We start from the raw sequence: 20240 nt of genomic DNA, 5'->3' as shown, positions 1-20240 counted from the left end.
ACAGAACGTCAAAATACCGACTTGACAGATGATGTGGCCTACCGTCTTGTATTAGTGAATTTTAATAATTATGTGTAGTATTGTGTAGTAATTGAATGTTAATAATAATGCGAAAATGATTGTGTTAAAATTTATTTTTTTAGTTTTATTCTTTTCGACAAGTCACTGTAGATTACCAGATAAAGTAAAATGTGTCAACGAAAATTGTAGCAGTAAGTAATGACAATCTGTTTAGTGTATGTTAATATTTTGTAAATTTAATGTGCTGTAAATAACAATAGTTTCAATTACTTTCAGAACCTATATCCAAAGCTACAACCTTAATTAATTATAACAGTGCAGATCCCAACTTAATATCATTTCCTGCAAAATCTGATGCTATTATTTATATGAAATCAGCTGGTCTTCATTCTGAATTATGGTACGCCGATATAAACGGTCAATCAGGATTTGTTAACTCAAATTTTTTAAGAGAGTATAAAAAAATTGCAGAGCCTGAATTTGTATTACCCGTAGAAGGAGATAAAGATCAGGCAGACGTTAAACCTGATAAGGTGCAGCAAGCACATGAAATAATTGAAGGCACTACAATATTTCCCATAGAACCACCCGTATCTGAACAAGACGTTACCACTTCTTCTACAGTTTTGTCTACTGAAAGTGCAATACCGTCTTTGCAAGAACAAGTACTAAATCAGGAGTCTGTGCAAAATGTTGACAGTGAAAAGACTCCCAATCCAACTAATATTGAAACATTTTTAAATGAAAACCTTATAGGCTTGTCTCCTGCAGCTAATCCAGAATCAGAAGTTTCAGAGCAAAAGGGTTTGTCACCTGGTGAAGTAGATCAATCAAACACATCTGAAACTTACCAGGATATTGATGCCAATAATAAGATAATAAATGATGTACAGAATGCTCCACAAGAAGAAAGCAATAATAGTTTAAATAAGAATGCACAAATATCAAATAACGAGACAATAAATCAAGATTTAAAAATACCAAGTACAGTTAATCCAGCGGAGGAGACATCTCCTCCTCAGAAAACATTAAATGATAGTGAAAATGTTTCAGCAGAATCTGTCAAAGTGCCTGATAAAGTAGATTACATAGATTCAGATTTATCAAAGTCTGATGTTAGTGATATTAGTCATCAAAATTTATTATTACCAGCAAATATAGTCAATAATATTGAAACTAAACAAGAGTCTCTTGATAATCCTAACATAGTGAATAATATTGAGGAACATACTGTCTCAATTCCCAAACTTTCCGAGAACACACCACAAGTGCCTGAATCAAATCCGGATATAATTTTAGATAGTGAAACGAATAAAGTTAATAATGTACTTAATATAAATGGAGAGCAAACCACTCCACAAATAAATATTCAACCAGAAGCAATAACACCACAACCCATAGAACAATTCTCAGCTCAAGATACACCAGTGAATAATAATGAGCCTATTTTACCTGTTGTACAGACTATACCTGAGTTAACCACAGCAACTATTCCCGCAACATTCACTACCATAAATTCCCCTCCTGATGTTCCTGTAAATGATGCAAATCTAAACGTCCAATCACTACCTACAGATGTATTAAAAGAAACTACAATAGAAACACAAAATACTATTGAAACAACCACGGAGATTACTCAGCAAGAAGTACCTACAACTGATACTAATCCACAGTCAACTCTAGAGGAGCCTGAATCTGTAACAACATCTAATGTAGGTTCTGACTTCTACACTGCTTCAACGGAAAGTATAATCGAGGAAATATTTAATACACCTACAACAGAGGCATCTAACACTGAAGAAAATAGTGAAAATATCCTATCAAGTATTTACACAACAATTGCAGATATGTGGCCAACTTCTACGGAGACACCTCCACCTGAGTCAATTTTTAACCCTGAATTTGTTAAAGAACCTGAAATTGATGAAACATCACATGAAAGTTTCTCATTTGTAAAATACCTCTTTCACACCTATTACTCTGTCATGGGTACTAAAGAACAGTCAAATGCTCTCTTCCCTTCAGCGGGTAAGGAAGACAAATTGAGATTGAATTATTAATTATGTAATAATTAGTTTAGAAATGTTTGTTTGACAATATAGACTTATTTCTCAACCATGTATGCTGTAACAGTATTAGGCAATATTATTTCTGCTTAATGATAAGATTATTATTGAATGTGTATGTAACATTTTAGTTTTAGTAAATATGTTGTAATTCTAGGGGATACTTGCTTTACCGATGAGTATTGTGATGGAGAAAGCCTAAATAAACCAAATCGACTACTCACCTTCCTCGTAACTACAGCTGGCTCAGTAATTCTATTCATCCTGGGCTACTACTACATTGAAAGTAAAAGACAAGATGGTAGGCTCATAGGTAATATAAATAACTTACAGAGAGAATTGCTGTTTTCTACAAAGGTAATTTTTGTTTGATTTCAATCAAATAATATAATTTTAACTTTGTATGCTTATGACAAATGTGTCATTAAGAAAATAGCTGTTGAATACAGATTTATTCAATTTTTTTTTATTAGTTTTTATTTATCATGTAAATTTTGTTATTAAAATCATTAACATTGAATAAAAATTATTCAAATATGGTATACACATATTAAACTAATATTAATGTTACTAAATTTTAGGAGTTGGAGATCCTTAAAGAGGAGCTCTCATCTACTAAAAATAAACTGGCCGGCATTGAAGACAGCTCCTTTGGCATGGATGATATGGTTCAATCATTGAAAGCAGAAATACAAGAGTTAAAAGAAAACAATGAAAGACTGCGAAATTCATTAGACGACAACGAAAAATTATTAAGAGTTTCAGAAAACACAGCGGGAGAGTTACAAAATACGTTAGGCGAAGTTGAAAACACTCTTAGTGAACTCTTAGCCGAGAGAGCTCACTCTGAAGAGCAAATAGCTGAATTCAACGGTACTTTAAATTGTACTTTGAAATACTAAAACTATGTAAAGATTAAATTTGAATAAGAGAATTGTTAGGTGTAGGTTATCAATACCATTGGTGTTAAGGCCCCTCATGGGAATATAAATTGCCTTGGCCTTGGAATTTTCTGACAGTGTGCCCCAAATACACATAACAGACACACATCAAAGACATGGTTTATTATGTAGTAGCTACAAATTATAAACATTTTTTAAAATATCTTACAGGTAAAATACAAGCTTTTGAAGAAGAATTAGTATCTGTCAGTCGAGAAAGAGATAATTTCCAATTAAAGTATGTGTCAGCTGAAACCGCACTGGAGGAATTTAAGAAACAAAAAAAAGACATGGATGAACTTAATCAGAACTTGACAGATGCTCACAACAAGATTGAATTACAGAAACATGAAATTGCAGCACTTAAAGTAATTGTCTTTTGAAATATTCTTTGTGCCTTATATTGCAGTCTCAATATCTTATTATTCTTTTTTTTTTTTCATTGATATCCATGAAGTTGTACTAGCAATGCCTAAAATTAATTAAGAAATTACAAATAGCCCTAATTACCCGTTCTTCTAAGCTTATCACTTGTGTTAGGAGTGGGTAAGATAATAGCCCAAGGGGTAAAAATCAATCCTGCGACTTTTACATCAACAACAACAACAGCCTGTAAATTCCCACTGCTGAGCTAAAGGCCTCCTCTCCCTTTGAGGAGAAGGTTTGGAACATATTCCACCACACTATTTCAATGCGGCTTGGTGGAATACACATGTGGTAGAATTTCTAAGAAACTTGTCACGTGCAGGTTTCCTCACGATGTTTTCCTTCACCGCTGAGCACGAGATGAATTATAAAGACAAATTAAGCACATGAATCAGCGGTGCTTGCCTGGGTTTGAACCCGCAATCATTGGTTAAGATGCACGCGTTCTAACCACTGGGCCATCTCGACTTTTACATCGCTAGGCGGAAATTAAATGTATTAAATTATATATGTCATTCAGACATAAGTATAATGTTAAAAGTAACAACCCACCAACTCACAACAACCTTAAGGGGTTGGAACCTTGTATATTATAAATTTCGCGTGCTTAAAGTCGCAGGTTCAGCTAATTACATATAAGATTCCAAAATATTTGAAAGGAAAAATTTTAACATGTTGACCTAAAAATTAAAATATGAATGCAAATATATCATTATGATATTAGCTGTAATAAATTTTCTTCCTCCATTTGGATTTCAGGATGCATTAAAAGAACTAAAGAGTGGTTCGTTGTCCAATACCGATGTCACTTCACTGATAGACCACACAGAAATTCAAGCTAAATTATCGAAAGCATTAGAAGAAAAGAATATATTTATGACCAAATATGAGGTAAATTGATAATAAAAAAATAATGGCTATGGTGAGCTTATTAGCAACAATTAATAACAATTTATGTTTTAAAATATTCTTTTTAAATTATCTATATCAGTATTAAATTTATTTTAAATCTTTTAAATTTGAATTATTTAAATTAGAATTTTTAATTCTATAATTTTCATGTCAAACCCATTATTGCAACACTTTCTTATTAAATGTCAAATATATACAACTGGTTGGGAAAGAAAAACCCTTAAACTGGAGAGAAACCTGCAAAAAATGCAAAAAGATAATTTATTTATTAGTTTCAGTAATGTCATTTATTTTATATGAAATAGATAGGTGTTGATGATAATAATATTTTGAAGTATCTTAAATTTATGAATAAATATATCTCTTTAGGCAGAACACAAGGAGAGGGCACGTATTGCTGAAGAACTGTCAACCATCCAAGAGTCTTACAAGACATGCAGACAGCAAACCTCCGAGGCTATGACGAGGCTTGAAGTGCTGGGAAAATACTTCCAAGAAAGAGAGAGTGAACTTATGAAGTAAGAAGTCTTGATTGATATATAATGTTTTATTTTTGTATTCTAAATAAATGAACAAATATTTTTTGACAGTTATTTATATATATATATTATTATAGACAGTTGAATAATATTAAGGTGATAAAAATGCAAAATTTAAATGTTTTGCTCTACATTTTTTTAGGGAATTAAGTACCAAAGAGGCGTTATGGTTCAGCAAACAAGGCGAATCGGCAAGCACCGTAGAAAAAATCGAGTCACTGCAACGAGAAGTGCAAAGATACAAGTAAGTGTGTCCCAAAAATGTAACAACTGCAAAAATGCAAACTTAAAGATTATTCGAATACGTCACTCTTAGCGGATTTGTGGATTGTTAACACATAGGGAACTTTTTCAATTTCATCAGATATAGAGTTACCTTCATTATCAAGCAAAGCATGAATTATGAACACTGATCTTCAGTCAATCAGTCAGATTTATGATTAGGATTTAAGTGAATGCGTTGATAATTTGGAGTAATAAGTCCAAGTTTTAATCGACAATCTGTTTATATAACAAAGTAGAATACTAGCAGAGCTGTGATTATATAATTGATTTTGTTTAAATATAAATCTATTAATAAATCAGAAAGAATATTAAGAAGAGGAAACCTACCGTCTGGTAACTGGTTAACGCCTCTTGTAATAGAGGATCGTCCACCATGTCGTTGTATCGATCAACGAAATCTTGATATGCACCAGGTTCTGGTTCGCAGGCACCTTTAAAGTCATCAGTATCTATACTCCACACCATGAGCCCTCCAAGACCATAGTCCATGGCCATTATGTAATGTGCTATCAACATTTATTTATCTAAGTTCATTTTGCTAGACACTCAGAATGTAAGAAATTAGAGGGGCCATTTTAGCCCTAAACTTTCACACCCAAATTAATAGTTTAATTTCTCAAGTCGTGCACACGTTCCGGTTGCAGGGAGAAGTGCGACGCGCTGACGCTGGAGCTGGCGGAGCAGGAGTCTGCGCGGCGCTCGGCCGTGGGCGAGGTGGAGGCGCGCGCGCACGCCGCGTGGCTCGAGGCGCGCCAGGCGCGGCGCGACGCCAACGCCGCGCGCGACGACGCCGCCGCGCTGCGCCGCAAGCTGCACGCCGCCAGCCGCGCCGACGGCGCCCTCTCGCCGCACGCGCGTGCGTACCCGCCCTCTAAACACGAACACGTTAACGTGTCCTCCTAGCCACACGGGCTCTATTGTAATAAGAGTACCAAATGCAACCATTAGGATTTAATAAAAAAATGAAATATATTTCTTACATACCCTAGTGGTCATTGTGGCTTATAGAAAGTGAGAGTATTTCAAGGTCACTGAAACTGTTTTAAAAGAGCAAGAAATTTGAGATTTTTAAATATGAAGAATAAATTTAAAGAAATTTATCTCTTTGCAGAGGTGGCGTCCCCCTTGGAAGCAGATGTTGGTCTGCCGGCAGCCCTGCCGCCGCCGCTGGCTTTTCTACCCCCACTGTTACCACCGCTGCCCCGACCGCCCCCATTAGGCCGATTGCCTTCGCCACACCCTCCAAGGTATCACATATTAACATTTTATATCTATATGTAGAATAAAACAAGGCTTTTTTCAATTATACCGATTATAAATCGTTATTTTCACACATTTACAATGTATAGTCATTCATTGCGAAACAAACGGTGGATTAAAAAAAAATGTCCTTCTTAGTTAAAATTACAACTCAAAACCATTTCTATATTATTATGAACATACATTAACTAATATATAAGTACATAAACGAAAAATATACCTACAGAATAAGTTTTCCTGGTAAACATGAAAGAAAATAAAAAGTTTACTTTCTTTAATGATAAATTATAAAGCCGGTGCGGACTATTACATATACTCGACCTCGACCTTGAAAATCACCTTTGAAAGTCTACCTCCGCTTGGTAAATATATTTCAAACTTTAAGAGTAATCGGCGGAATAAGTATTTCAATAAATGTCATTAATCATTTGCCTGAGAAGATTATTTACGTTAATTTTTGTTCACAGATACGGCGAGCGGCGCTACTCGCCGGATAGCCGGTACTCGCCGGAGAGCCGCTACTCGCCTGAAAGCAGATACTCGCCCGTGAGGCGCTACTCGCCCGAGCCGATGCGATACTCTCCCGAGAGCCGCTACTCGCCGAGACCAAGTCGATCGCCCTACTCGCCCAGACAAAGAAGACGATCCACAGATAGGTCCGTAAAAACTTGGAATATCTACTTGTTTACTCATCAGTAGAATCCGGGAATACCTTTAAGTTAATAGTTATAGTACGACACAACTTAGATGTCGCATCGGCAAATCGTAAAACCGATTACATCCAAATTGAGTACGCTATACCAAATTATCAATATTTATTTCTCATGCGAATATGATCTTTACACAAACGTAATAACTTGTAATATCATATGACCTAATATATTCGTTAATTTGACACGTGGATTTACATGAACTTGCTTTCTCTGACGCGTGAATCTATAGCGACGAATAGCGTCGAATGGCGCGATAGGGAGGTATTTATATTGGTTGTATAAATCGGCAGTAATCGGTTTTAATTTCATTCCCTTGCATTTTTCGATGTTACATCTAATTTGTGTCCTACTATACATATATTTTCGACCAGGTCTGCTGTGCCTAGATTAATTTGTAAGCCAATTAAAAAGTTATACATGTACTGGTGAGCCGCCGAAACATAAATAAAATCACATCGTATGCCGTAATTTGGACAGCACTGTTCTACATAAAGTGCGTTCCTTCCCAGACAATATTAATAATTATTATCAACCTAAATTTCTAAAAGATACCAGATTAATTTATAAGCTGGTCACACCTACCAAAAGAATCCACCATAAATCCACTGGACGAAATTATATTCGTGATTAAATTAAAATAATATTCTTTGTGTGTGTATTATAAATGCATTATTTTATAATATAATTTCTGGTAGTTTTTATGCTATAAGCATTCTGTAAATTGATCAAAAACCAAAACACTATTTATGTTGACATAATATGAGATAAATATTTTGAATGCAGGAATTTATACTTTACATTCCCATGATAGGTGTAATCTTATTTTATAATTTTAATGGTAACTTCAAAATATTTAACAAACAACAACAGCCTGTAAATTCCCACTGCTGGACTAAAGGCCTCCTCTCCTATTGAGGAGAAGGTTTCGAACATATTCTACCACGCTGTTCCAATGCGTGTATGTGGAATACACATGTGGCATAATTGGTATGAAATTTGTCACATGCAGGTTTCCTCACGATGTTTTCCTTCACCGCTGAGCACGAGATGAATTATAAAGACAAATTAAGCACATGAATCATCGATGCTTGCCTGGGTTTGAACCCGCAATCATCGGTTAAGATGCACGCGTTCTGACCACTGGGCCATCTCGACTCTTAAAAATAATGATATGCGATATATTTAGAAAATATAGCTGTAATAATAATTTGAAGGTATAACGGTCGTGGATCGCGATCCCGGAACGGCCCGCCCGACACCGAAACGGAATACAACTCGGACAGCCCCACGCGGAGGCCGGCGCGGCGCTACTCCAGACACTCAGGTACATTACATTTGTCTATATTATTCAAAATTTTATAAACAAAGCTATAACAGTTTACACTTTACGAATAACGTTTAGTAATAGGCTATTTGACTGGTTTTTAAAATCCATTTTATATTATTTAGTAGAGGTTAAGGAACCCAGTAAAAGTTGATTTTTTTATTTCTAGTACATATTTGCCGAAAAATATCATATTAAAAAATTACATATTTAAATAACGCGCGAAAACGCTACTTGGACAATATGGCGCTGCAATGGGGTCGGTGACGTCACTTTGCTGTACTTTAATCTGTGGTACATATAGTAGAAAAGCAAGGTTTACAAGAAAGTGACTTCATCTTAAGCCCGGCCAATCAGAAGCGTTTTGTGTCACGTTGATTTATGAATAAATTAAGTATTATTTTCAGGTTTCGTTAGTAAATAACCATTTTTAAACTCATAATATACACTGATTACAATAATTCACAATTTATTTTTCGCATTGTCAAATAGCCTACGCTAATATAATAATAATATAATATAATATAATAATATAATACGCTGCTAAGTCTGACATATGTAGTACGGACAGAATTTAAATTAACTCGGAGACATTATTTTCAATAAAATTAATATAATTCAGCGTCTACAACTATAAGTGTTTGCTTATAAGTTATGCTTTAAAATTGTTTTACTCTCCTATTGTTTGTTGATTTTGACTAATTTCCGAGGTAAAAAATATATAGACGAATTGAGAATCTAAAAGTAAATCTGAGTGGATTTTCGACGCAGCTTTACTGAGCTAGCATAATTTATTTATTTTTTAATTTCATATAACAAATTTTATATTATCACCCCTGTCCTTATTTTCAGGCCCGAGTTCTGGTTCAGGATGTTCATCGGAGTCCGAGAAAGGGATATAATAATGATGTTACCTAAACGTTAAATTTGGAGCCAAATCGTGTTTCGTTGGTGGTTACGGTAGAGGAATGAGGAATCCAACTCCACTCGAAAATGTTATTGTATAATATGGTGTAGTGTTTAATTGACAATTGAAGATTTGTAGTTTCGTTTGCAAATAATTGTAGTTTTTTTTTTTCGTTGACCCCATTCCAAAAGTCACTATTTAAAAAGCTTGTTTTTTATTTATAATCTGTGTTAATATTTTAAAGCTGGAGTATTTTCGTAGCCTGATTATTCAAAGTTGAGTTGTAAAGGCTATTACGTAATAGTAAAAAGCAAAGTAGCCTTGGTCAATAAAATATTAGGCGTCTAGTCTTCCTTTAAAGATTCCTTTTACAAATTCATTCGTTAAACTAAAATATCCCTCCGAAGTATCTGTTAAATCTTATCTAGAAGATCATACACCATAAAGAAATAGATCATTTCTTTTTTCATTCATTTTCCTTTTACAGTCGAAGTGATACGAATACTAAACTAATAAAAAGTGACATGCATTAGTCTGCAAAATATTATAGTATATTGGCATATCTGCATTGGCATTAACTGGCAAAATAAACATTCAGTCGAGTAAACTTTCTTCAGAGTGATTATGTCTGATATCGTCTTGATAAAAATTTACCATCGAATCAGTACCAAGCTTAATTCGAACTTTAAATATTTTTTCGTTATTGAGATTATGTAATCTCACCAAAAAATCTTGTACAATGATCAAATGTAATTTGCTATCTATTTATGCTACTCAAGTAATATTTTGCTATTTAATAATACATTTCGATAAGTCTATTGGAAAACATATGACGTTTGAGATAAACAAGACAAATTCTTATCGTAATGTACTTAAAGAGATAATGGAATACAATGTTCATAAGATTTATTTATTTGAAAATTATATTACGTTTTGTTATACGGCCTTCCCCGGTTTTTGAGATAAAATAACAACTTATGGGACACATTGCAGGATAGAAGGATTTTCATTATAATTTATAATTAAATTTTATTTTCGTTAAGGCGAATCAATAATACTTGCAAGAGTTCCTACTCTATATATATACGTGGTATATACATGCACATACAAAAATTTTAAAATATGGATTGCTTAAAAAAATGAAAACGCAAACAATTTTGTAAAATCAAACAAAAGCTTTGTATTCAGCAAAATTTATTTGTATGATTTATCAAAATAAATCGATAAATTTATCAAAAAATATCATGGTTTTTTTCGATTACTTTGAATTTTTTTTAACAGCATTGTTATTGTTAGTCTACACATAACTATTAAAGCGAACATTTTACGATGCTATATTAACTATCAACAATTTTTTCAATTTCCAAAAAGTATTTCTAATAACAAAACTGTATTTTTTTATTCTAAACACGTACCTGTTTATTAACATTTTAATTTTACTTATTACATTTATTTTTGATTGCAAACATCTTAACGGTTACATTATAATAGGATTATATAAAATATTCTTGCGCAAATTGCATATTATTCATTATTTCTTATCTATTAATAGTCTTACGATTTGAACATGTTTAAAAAGGTTATGAAAAACAAGAAACACCAGTACTTATTGTATTATATATCATAATCAGACACATTGACACGATCTTAATTTATTTTAAATAACTTTGTCGTTTATTAGCCTGTATTAGATACGATTTAAAATAAATAATTTTTATTTATATATGGCACTTTTATTAATCCTCATTGAAAAGGTATTTCATTACATCTATTTGATAGTTCACTTTATTCATAGCAACAATTTGTACACTTAAAAATATATCATTAGACACAACCAGAATGTGTGGGATATAACAATTCTTATATCCATATGAGTTAAAATATTATATATTAAGGAACAACATTCCACGGCACATAGCTGTCTGGCTCCGGTCGAGGAATCTGAAATTGATAAAAAATGACATGAATGGTTAGAACGCGTGCATCTTAACCGATGATTACGGGTTCAAATCCAGGCAAGCACCGCTGTTTCATGTGCTTAATTTGTCTTTATAATTCATCTCGTGCTCAGCGGTGAAGGAAAACATCGTAAGGAAACCTGCATGTGACAAATTTTATAGAAATTCTGCCACATGTGCATTCCACCAACTCGCATTGGAACAGCGTGGTGGAGTATGTTCCTAAAACCTTTTCCTGAAAGGGAGAGGAGGCCTTTAGCCCAGCAGTGGGAATTTACAGGCTGTCGTTGTTGTTTGTTTGTTGACATGAATCTCACAAAAAATAAAAAGAGAAGCTGATTTTAAACAACAGCTTATAGTATTAATTTCATAATTTTCACAAGGATTTACTATTTGAATGATAATGATTCGATGCTTTCGAGCTAGCCTGATAAAAGAGACAGGGAAATAATATTGAACTCTGCAATGGCTTGTAAGAAACCCATAGTTTGAACTCATTTGGTTTGTATCAGCGAATTATAGAAACTGATCAGGTGAATATTTACCCTTTTAGTGATATGATCTTCACAGGCCATGCGTATACGTGCAGAAGTAGCTGGTGACTCAAGAACGAAATCTAGAGGAACCCCAGCATCAGCACGAGCTGCTCGAATAGCCTCTTTTATAGCAAAGAATGCGCTACTTGCTAAAAAGAGAGGAGGCTCACCAACCGCCTGGAACACATCAAAAACGTATGTCAGTCAAAACGTTTACATAACCATTATATATTAACTTAAATTAGTGTTTCAAAACTCTATAATACGATACTTACTTTTGAAGAATATACTGCTCTTGGATTTGGAGCTCCTTTCAATAAAGAAACGTTAAATTCTTGCGGAATATCGCCAAAACCTGGGATTTTATAAGCACCAGGACCACGCGAGTATAACGTTCCAGTTGGAGAATAAATTAGCTCTTCCATCGTGAACAGTCCATAGCCTTGAATAAAAGCTCCTTCTATTTGGCCAATATCGATAGCTGGATTTATACTTTCTCCTAAATCCATTACAATATCAGTTCTAATAACTTGATGGTCACCACTAAGGCAATCGATTTCAACCTCGGTGCATGCTGCGCCAAAAGTGTAGTAATTGAAAGCTTTTCCTGTATTTGTGTTAATATTGTAACCAATATCTGGTGTAGCATGAAATCCTGTGGCTGACAAACTTACTCGGTCAACGTATGCGGCGGAAACCCAATCTTCCCATTTTCCATTAGGATTTTTTTCTTTGTAAGGTTGAAGACGTTTAACTAATTTTTGACAAGCTTCGAGAACAGCCATCCCGTTAAGATCTGATCCGGCACTAGCTGCAGTGGCAGATGTATTGGGTACCTTATCCGTAGATGTTTCACTTATATGAATCTTTGACATATCAATTCCAAGAGCGCGGGACGCAACTTGAATCATTTTCGTATGCAGACCCTGACCCATTTCGGTTCCTCCGTGAGACAAGAGAACAGAACCATCAGTGTATATCAAAACTAAAGCACCGGCTTGATTTAACAATTTTTCTGTAAAAGCTATACCAAACATGGTTGGGATTAGCGATATTCCCCGCTTGCGCCATCGATGTTGCCTGGAAAATAACATTTTTGTATAATTATATCAATTTAAAATTATGCTTTATATAAAAAAATATTCAATATAATAAAAAAGTTTACTTATTAAAGTTTTCGATATTTATTTTTCTTTCCGCCAAGTCACTTTTAATAACACACTCATCCCAACATCTTTGCAAAGTGCAGTGAGTTAAAACCTGCCCATAATGAGTCGTTAAATTTTCTGTATATAAATTAATTCTTCTAATTTCCTCTGAAGGCTTATTTAACTTATTAGCAATGTCCCATATCATATTTTCAGCGCCAAACATTCCTTGTGGACCACCGAATCCTCGAAAAGCTGTATTTGAAGGTAAATTCGTCTTACATACGTGGCCTGTTACCTGGCTATTAGGTATATAATAGGCATTTTGAAAATGGAACATTGCCCTTTCAACGACCTGTAAGTAATCATTTAATCATTATTAATACTATATAATATATTAACAATAAGTAATCAAAAAGTTTTTACTTACGGGTCCAGAAAGATCGATAGAGTAACCGGCATTGTTATATATATTACAATCTGCAGCCAATATTTTCCCTTCCTTAGTAACGGCTACTTTGTATTTAATTAAAAATGGATGTCTTGTTCCAGACATTTGCATGTCTTCATCTCGATCTAGCATACAACGTACAGGCTGTTGCAGTTTGTGGGCCGCTAAAGCGACTGGTAAAGCAACTAGCATACCTCTCGATTCCTTGCCCCCAAATCCACCTCCCATACGCTTCACACGGGCCACTATTCTGTTCATCGGTACGTGAAGTACATGGCTAGTTAATTTCTAAAATATTAAGATAAACCTATAAAGTATGTATTTTATAAGGGAAGAAAATATTAACTACTTTGACTATGATTATACAATATTTATAGCGTGCATTATTGGTACTAAATATACTACAGAATTTGTTTATTAACGACATCACATTAGAAACTTCTAAAATTATCGGTATTTCTTTTTTATATTGTCCATGTATTACATACAAAAACCTTCCTCTCGAATCACTCTACCTAATAAAAAAACCTAATCAAAATTGATTGCGTAATTTTAAAAATCAAAGCATAGCGACTTTGTTTTGTACTATGAAACGATTATTATGAAAATAATTGTTTTACTACGATTATTAAAATAATTATTTTAGAAAAATGCTTACCGCAATTTCTGATGGATGTTGAGAGGAACAAAATATCTCTAATTCGTTATCTTCTTTTTTTGGAATTGCAAAAGCAGCGTGGGTTTCTAAGTAGAAGTGCTCTTGACCACCCATTCTGCATTCTCCTTCTATTATAATATTGTTTGGGTCATCAAAGACGGGCTTTACATCACCTGAACGTATTGTTTTAGGAAATTGTTTGTAAAAAGATTTGTGCTTTATTGCGTCCTCTATCGAAATAATAATAGGTTGTAATTCTTCATATTCTATTCTTACTTTTCGAGCAGCGGCTTGCGCTGTTTGTTGATCTTTAGCTACGATAACGCCAATTGTTTGACCCTGACTAATTACTTTATTCCTTGCAAACAGCTCTTCGTCGTGGAAAATAGGACCAATAGCATTTTGTTCCTCTGTTAAATCCTTAGCAGAAAAAAATGCTACTACACCTGGTTGACTCAGTGCTTCACTTGGATCAACTGATACTAATTTAGCGTGAGCTTTTGAACTAAGAACAAATGATAGATACAATTCACCTTCTGCTATCGGTATATCATCACAGTATATCGCTTCACCTGTTACCTGTTTTAGTGCTGATACATGCGGTATAGGTCTACCGACTGCATCACTCTTAATTTGTTTATCACCGATTAATTCAAAATATTGTGCGCTTTTGGGTACAGTACCATGAAATTGTTCAGCTCCGCTGCTATGATACGGCGTAATAAGATCTTCATGGATATAACTTTGCGACATTTCTTTGGCAATTGCTAAATAGGCTTTTAGGAATAAACTCATAGTTAAAGCTCTTCTATACAGCACGTTTCCACCAGGCACTGATGGACTAAGTGGTAATTCATCTAATAAATAAGTAAAGGTTTTCTCGACCATTTCTTCTGACCATTTTAAGCCTTTTAAAGCTTGACTAGTTTTTGTCGCTATTTTAGTTACTGGCGCCATTCCACCAAAAGCCAAATTAATATTTTTTATAACATTCGTATCGCTTTCGAACTCAACATTAATTGCAGCGGTTACTATTGAAATATCATCTTCACGTCGCTTTGCCTGTTTATATGCCTTAACAAATTGATACCGAGTTGTGTATGGGATTTCGATCGAAAGCAAGATTTCGTTGGGCTTAACAACATTTTTTCTATACCCAGTAAAGAATGACTCATCCATTAATACAGATCGCGTGCCATCAAGACTTGACAGATTAAGTTTTACCTTTAATGCCATTAAAATTGGATTTAAATCTGATATCGGGCTACCGGTCATTATATTTCCGCCAATTGCTGCAACATTTCTGATCTGTTTACCAGCAAACCAGTTTAACATTTCTATTATTGTTTTCAGTGTTCTTGTCTTATATTTAGGTAAAGTCTCGATATATTTTTTAAAAACATTTTCCATTTCCATCAATGTTACAGCTGCACCCACTACAAGTCCTGTTTCTGTTTCTAAAACTGTATTCATTTCCGATATACAATTAGGCATAATTATCACGGGATAAACAAAATGTTTAAATTTTACTTCAACGCCTACTTCTGTATTTCCGACTACTATTTTTGCCTCTGGATATTGGGTTTTTAATTTTAATATTCCCTCGAGTGTTGTAGGTCTGAACCATACAGTTTTCTCACCACGGTATATCAAATACTGATCGTCAAAAGCTGACGACAGTTTTAGTTCGGGCGGAAATATAGGTTCTTGACTGGGATCGTACGGTAAAAAGGAAGACTTTTCAAATATAAATTCAGTTTCACTGTCGTCTTTTTTATTCTTACAACAGTCTTTTCCCATCGCACATACACCATTGTTAGATTGATTTGATTGACCATTTGTAATTCGGTTAGTTTCCCAGTCCTCAATGAACGTCTTGTATCCTTCTATTATAGCTCGGTAACCTGTGCATCTGCATAAATTACCCTGAAGTGCTACTTCCATGTCCGAGTATTTAAGTTTGTTACAACTTCTGAGCAAACTGTACATCGACATCACAATCCCTGGAGTACAAAAACCACATTGGGATCCATGTGCTTTTGCAAGTCTTTCTTGAACTGGGTGAAGCTTAGTTTTAGTTGAACCAATTCCTTCTATTGTTGTGATCGCCAAGCCATGCATAGCGCAAACTGGGGCTAAGCATGCGTTTACCGCTAAATGTCTGAATTTAGTTATAAGAAACTATTTAGAAATATCTCTAATTCATAAAAAAAAAACATTTATTATCAAAATTATCATAAATTGCAATTATTTTCCGCTAAAGATTTGAATTGAAATTAATTTTATTTTTACAGTTAAAGAATATATTTAAAGGATACATTATTTTCTTTTCTTTTCGGATGTATTTGGAGATCATAACAGTGCAAGCGCCGCAGCCGCCCTCTGCACAGCCTAGCTTTGTTCCAGTGAGACGTAACTTTTTTCGCAAGTACCATAATAAGGTCCATTCGGGGTCAGGATTTGGCTCTATCACCTTAGAATTTTTTTAAAACTTAATTATATATTTTCATGTTGAAATGGTTAATTTAGTAATTTTATTGGAAAACGTTTTTTGAGCATATTTCATCATACCTACAGCAGGTAAAGTTAAAACCAAATTGTTTATTTTTTTGATAACTTGTTTTAGCTATAGACTTTGTACACGTTATTTTTGTATAAAGTAGTTGTTTTGATTGCAACATCTCGGGGGCGCGATTTATCACGCGCGGGTCACGTCGTTGAATATTCCTTAGTAGCTAACAGTCGTAGATGGAGGATCATTGTGCTCTACTTCTGATGAAATCATAAACATAGGAAATAAGTATGCTGTTTTTTTTTTAATATTTACACGATATTTACTCTGTAAGGGCACGATAAGATAAGCCTACGAATGTTTTTTTATATATAGTAATTTTAAACTTTTGAAATATGTAAATAATAATTTATTTATTAATAAAAATGAATAGTGGCATTGTCATAAATGAGGTTAACTAACTAATCTCAGCCGGGCCTCAACCTACTGTCTGTCATTTTATATAACCTTGACATTAATTTACGTACGTGAAGGATTGTTATTGTACGTACCGACAACCTATGTGCCGCGATTTCACCCGCATTAAAACTGGAATACGCAAGCATGTTTCACAATGTTTACCATATTTATTGACATTATAGTTAATTATTCGTTACACTTCATAGCGTGTAAGGAAAAAGAATAAATCAAATCACCTGGATGTTTCTTCAAATAAACGCTACCATAATGTCGATTGATCTATTTAAATTTCTCGTTTCTCTTTTTTATGGTATATCTACACGCAGACGGACTAGTTGATATGACCTTTGGCCCTATAGCGGTTGTAGCATAGCAACTGTTGCTATTAAATATTTGATGGGAATCGATAAATCAAATCAGTAAAATGGAAAATGCGGTATTATGCTATACATAGGTCCATAACACTGTTTATTTATTATTTATTATTTCTTTATTTTATTTGATATCATTCCGCCCATTGACATCGGCACTGTAAGATTTACTAACCATTCCTTATATAGCCAATGCACCGCCAACCTTGAGATCTAAAACTTTTATGTCCCCCATGCCTGTAATTACAATAACTCACCCTACAAACCGGAAAGCAAATAAGTATTGCTAATGGGCGGTACAATATCCAATGAATAGATGTTGCCCACCCAGACGAGCTTTCACGAAAGCCAAAAACAAGTACAAAATATAAATGTAATTGAGTTAAAATTATCACTTTAATGATAATGTAATAAATTATAATTAGCTTGTATGAATTAATAATAAAGTCCATCCTGTTAGTGAGCTATTATAGCCGTATGTTTTTGTAAGCAACACTCTTGTGTGCAAGTCCGCACTTATGTTTAATTGTGTTATAATGACATGTATTTGTAGTATTACATACGTATACATACATACAAATACAAATAAATTATCCATAGGTACTAATCTCTGCTAGTAGTATTATGATATAACTGTGCCCGCAACTCCGTGCGCGTTTGAACTTATCACATCAGCTGTCTGGCAGTGAAAGTCCCGCCAAAATCGGTCGAGTCGTTCCAGAAATTACCCAAAACAAACAAACAGACAGACAGCAAAAATTGAAAAAAAAAATTCTTGTGATATAATTACCGTGTATAGAAGCAGTTATTGTATTATTACAGACACTCCAATTTTATTATACATATGTATAGATAGATGAGAAAGTAATTGTCTATCTGTTGCTCTTTCTCGGTCAAATCTCTGAATCAAATTTCATGAAAGTTGGAATGTAGCATGAACTCTAAGAAAGGACGTAAGTTACTATTTTATACCTAACACTCGACGACCAATCCCATAAAAACGACGGAAACCGCGGACGACAATAATTCTAATATAATTAAAGTATATTTTATTTTAATTATTTATGTATATTTGCCTTTTTTGCCCGCATCAGCGCAATGTCGTTTTTTTTTTAATTTTCTATATTTAGATCACAGGAAAATTAAAGCACGAACGCACAAATCTGAAGCCACGGCTAAAATAATATATTTAGACCAATTCGTATGCAATTCTGTCTATTTTAACTAAATATAGGTTTTATCCCAAGTGGTCTAGTAAAACTACTTAAAATAAGATTTAAAAAGTAGTCGCAGACGCATCTCGTGTAGAAAAATAATTATAGGAATATAATTATTAATGTTCAACGTCTATTATATTGAACACAGCTCCATTAAATAGCTATTAAGTCAAAAGATCATTAACATTTAAGTATATTTTACATCTTCACTAGCTTAGATATTGGTATTCACTTTTTTTTCTATTAGGTACAACGTTTCTCGTTTGTCGATTGGAAGCTCATCAAGAATTATATTTCTTTAACTTTTTACCAAGGTCGACTACTTTTTACTCACACCCACAACAATAAGCAAGTATATATGTCCCAAAGTTACGAGTTTATTACGAATGGAAGTCGCATCATATTTCACTAAAACATATATAGTATGTTATATAAATTGCATCAGACTTGTTCAATACAAATTATTATGTTTTAAATGTCCAACATATTATGTATTAGATAACAAGAAAGCACTTATCTTAAGTATAATATTGCACGAGTTTTTTATTCAAGTACTTAATAATAAACTGCTGTAAGACTTATCTAGTAAGTAATAATTGTTTTTACCACACTTGATATTAACCGCATGGTTGTATCGTATTACTTAAAACAACTTATCCGTTATACATAACAGTTACCGGTTAGCTTACAGTTATCTAAAATACTGGTCCCGAATAGCCCGACATAATGTATGAAACTAAACAGGTTTTACAGAATTAAAAAATATATGTATACCTACGCCTATTTACGTTTAAAAAGTTCAAATCAATTTAATAAAAAATGAATTTGTTTTTGTAAATTACTAATCATTAAATATAAATCTTTGAAATTTATCATGTACCTCCACAACACAATTGGCGTAGTATGTCGTTGATTGAATTAAAAATATGTTTATGAATGTTAAATATTTATAACATCCCAACTCCGGTCCACAAACCTCGTTACGAATATCAAAAGGACTAATTGATAAACTTTATCACAGTCAGATACGTACCTTTTTCCCGTTCACGTAAAAAACTAATTCCGTGGCCATATCGCTGATCTCTTCATCAGCGTTCAAGAGTCCCATGTTTTTATCAAAATAAAACTAGATATCAAAATATCGAAACGTTAAATGTTAAAGTGACAAAATTAGCCTTGTCCGACTTACTCGGATATTCGATCGAAACTGAACTATGACAGTATGAAGCGACGATAATAATTTGCTTGTGGTGCGCTGTCGGCTATCAGGCTTAACGCGTATAGAGAATCATGTTGATGATAACAGTGACAATGAATGACTTGATTTAAAGTGACTTGAAATTAATTAAAAACGTAAAACGTTTTCAAAAATTATTAAATATAAATGGTTTTAGTAGTTTATCAACACAAAAATAAACAAATACATCTAACATATAAAGTATTTGATGTCATGACGAGTAAACACATCGGTCACGGCCGGACGAATGTTATTAATGACAATGAATTTATCATAGGAGCCGGGGGTAATTCTACTCA

At 33.7% G+C, this 20240-nt stretch overlaps 2 protein-coding genes across 2 annotated transcripts; one reads left to right on the top strand and one right to left on the bottom strand.

Annotated features, from left to right (window-relative positions):
- The first annotated feature begins 7 nt into the window (after positions 1 to 7).
- LOC124531795 (transport and Golgi organization protein 1) lies at positions 8 to 11117 on the top strand. Its single transcript, XM_047106321.1, has 13 exons — positions 8 to 212; positions 298 to 2049; positions 2245 to 2444; positions 2669 to 2960; positions 3200 to 3396; positions 4214 to 4345; positions 4736 to 4884; positions 5048 to 5149; positions 5835 to 6046; positions 6302 to 6437; positions 6918 to 7106; positions 8378 to 8487; positions 9340 to 11117. The coding sequence occupies exons 1-13, from the start codon at positions 116 to 118 to the stop codon at positions 9387 to 9389; spliced, it is 3618 nt and encodes a 1205-aa protein (XP_046962277.1). The 5' UTR covers positions 8 to 115; the 3' UTR covers positions 9390 to 11117.
- Positions 11118 to 11161: 44 nt separating this feature from the next.
- Positions 11162 to 19923, bottom strand: LOC124531794 (xanthine dehydrogenase). The gene is made up of 8 exons (XM_047106320.1): positions 19738 to 19923; positions 16464 to 16618; positions 14146 to 16306; positions 13467 to 13775; positions 13054 to 13391; positions 12164 to 12968; positions 11898 to 12065; positions 11162 to 11335 (listed from the first exon to the last, which is right to left on the bottom strand). The coding sequence occupies exons 1-8, from the start codon at positions 19810 to 19812 to the stop codon at positions 11285 to 11287; spliced, it is 4062 nt and encodes a 1353-aa protein (XP_046962276.1). The 5' UTR covers positions 19813 to 19923; the 3' UTR covers positions 11162 to 11284.
- Positions 19924 to 20240: the final 317 nt, after the last annotated feature.

The sequence above is a fragment of the Vanessa cardui genome, chromosome 8, assembly GCF_905220365.1.
Source record: "Vanessa cardui chromosome 8, ilVanCard2.1, whole genome shotgun sequence".
Lineage (NCBI taxonomy): Eukaryota > Metazoa > Arthropoda > Insecta > Lepidoptera > Nymphalidae > Vanessa > Vanessa cardui.
This window is presented reverse-complemented; position numbering and strand designations above follow the sequence as displayed.

Bases quoted from the DNA above. Each gene is read 5' to 3' on its own strand.
- LOC124531795 (XM_047106321.1), top strand. From the start codon at position 116: ATGATTGTGTTAAAATTTATTTTTTTAGTTTTATTCTTTTCGACAAGT. The intron at 6,047-6,301 runs GTGCGTACCCGC...ATCTCTTTGCAG, and splicing joins CGCCCTCTCGCCGCACGCGC to AGGTGGCGTCCCCCTTGGAA. The intron at 7,107-8,377 runs GTCCGTAAAAAC...AATAATTTGAAG, and splicing joins AGAAGACGATCCACAGATAG to GTATAACGGTCGTGGATCGC.
- LOC124531794 (XM_047106320.1), bottom strand. From the start codon at position 19,812: ATGGGACTCTTGAACGCTGATGAAGAGATCAGCGATATGGCCACGGAA. The intron at 16,307-16,463 runs GTATCCTTTAAA...AACTAAATTCAG, and splicing joins CGAAAAGAAAAGAAAATAAT to ACATTTAGCGGTAAACGCAT. The intron at 12,969-13,053 runs GTAAACTTTTTT...GTTATTTTCCAG, and splicing joins AATATCGAAAACTTTAATAA to GCAACATCGATGGCGCAAGC.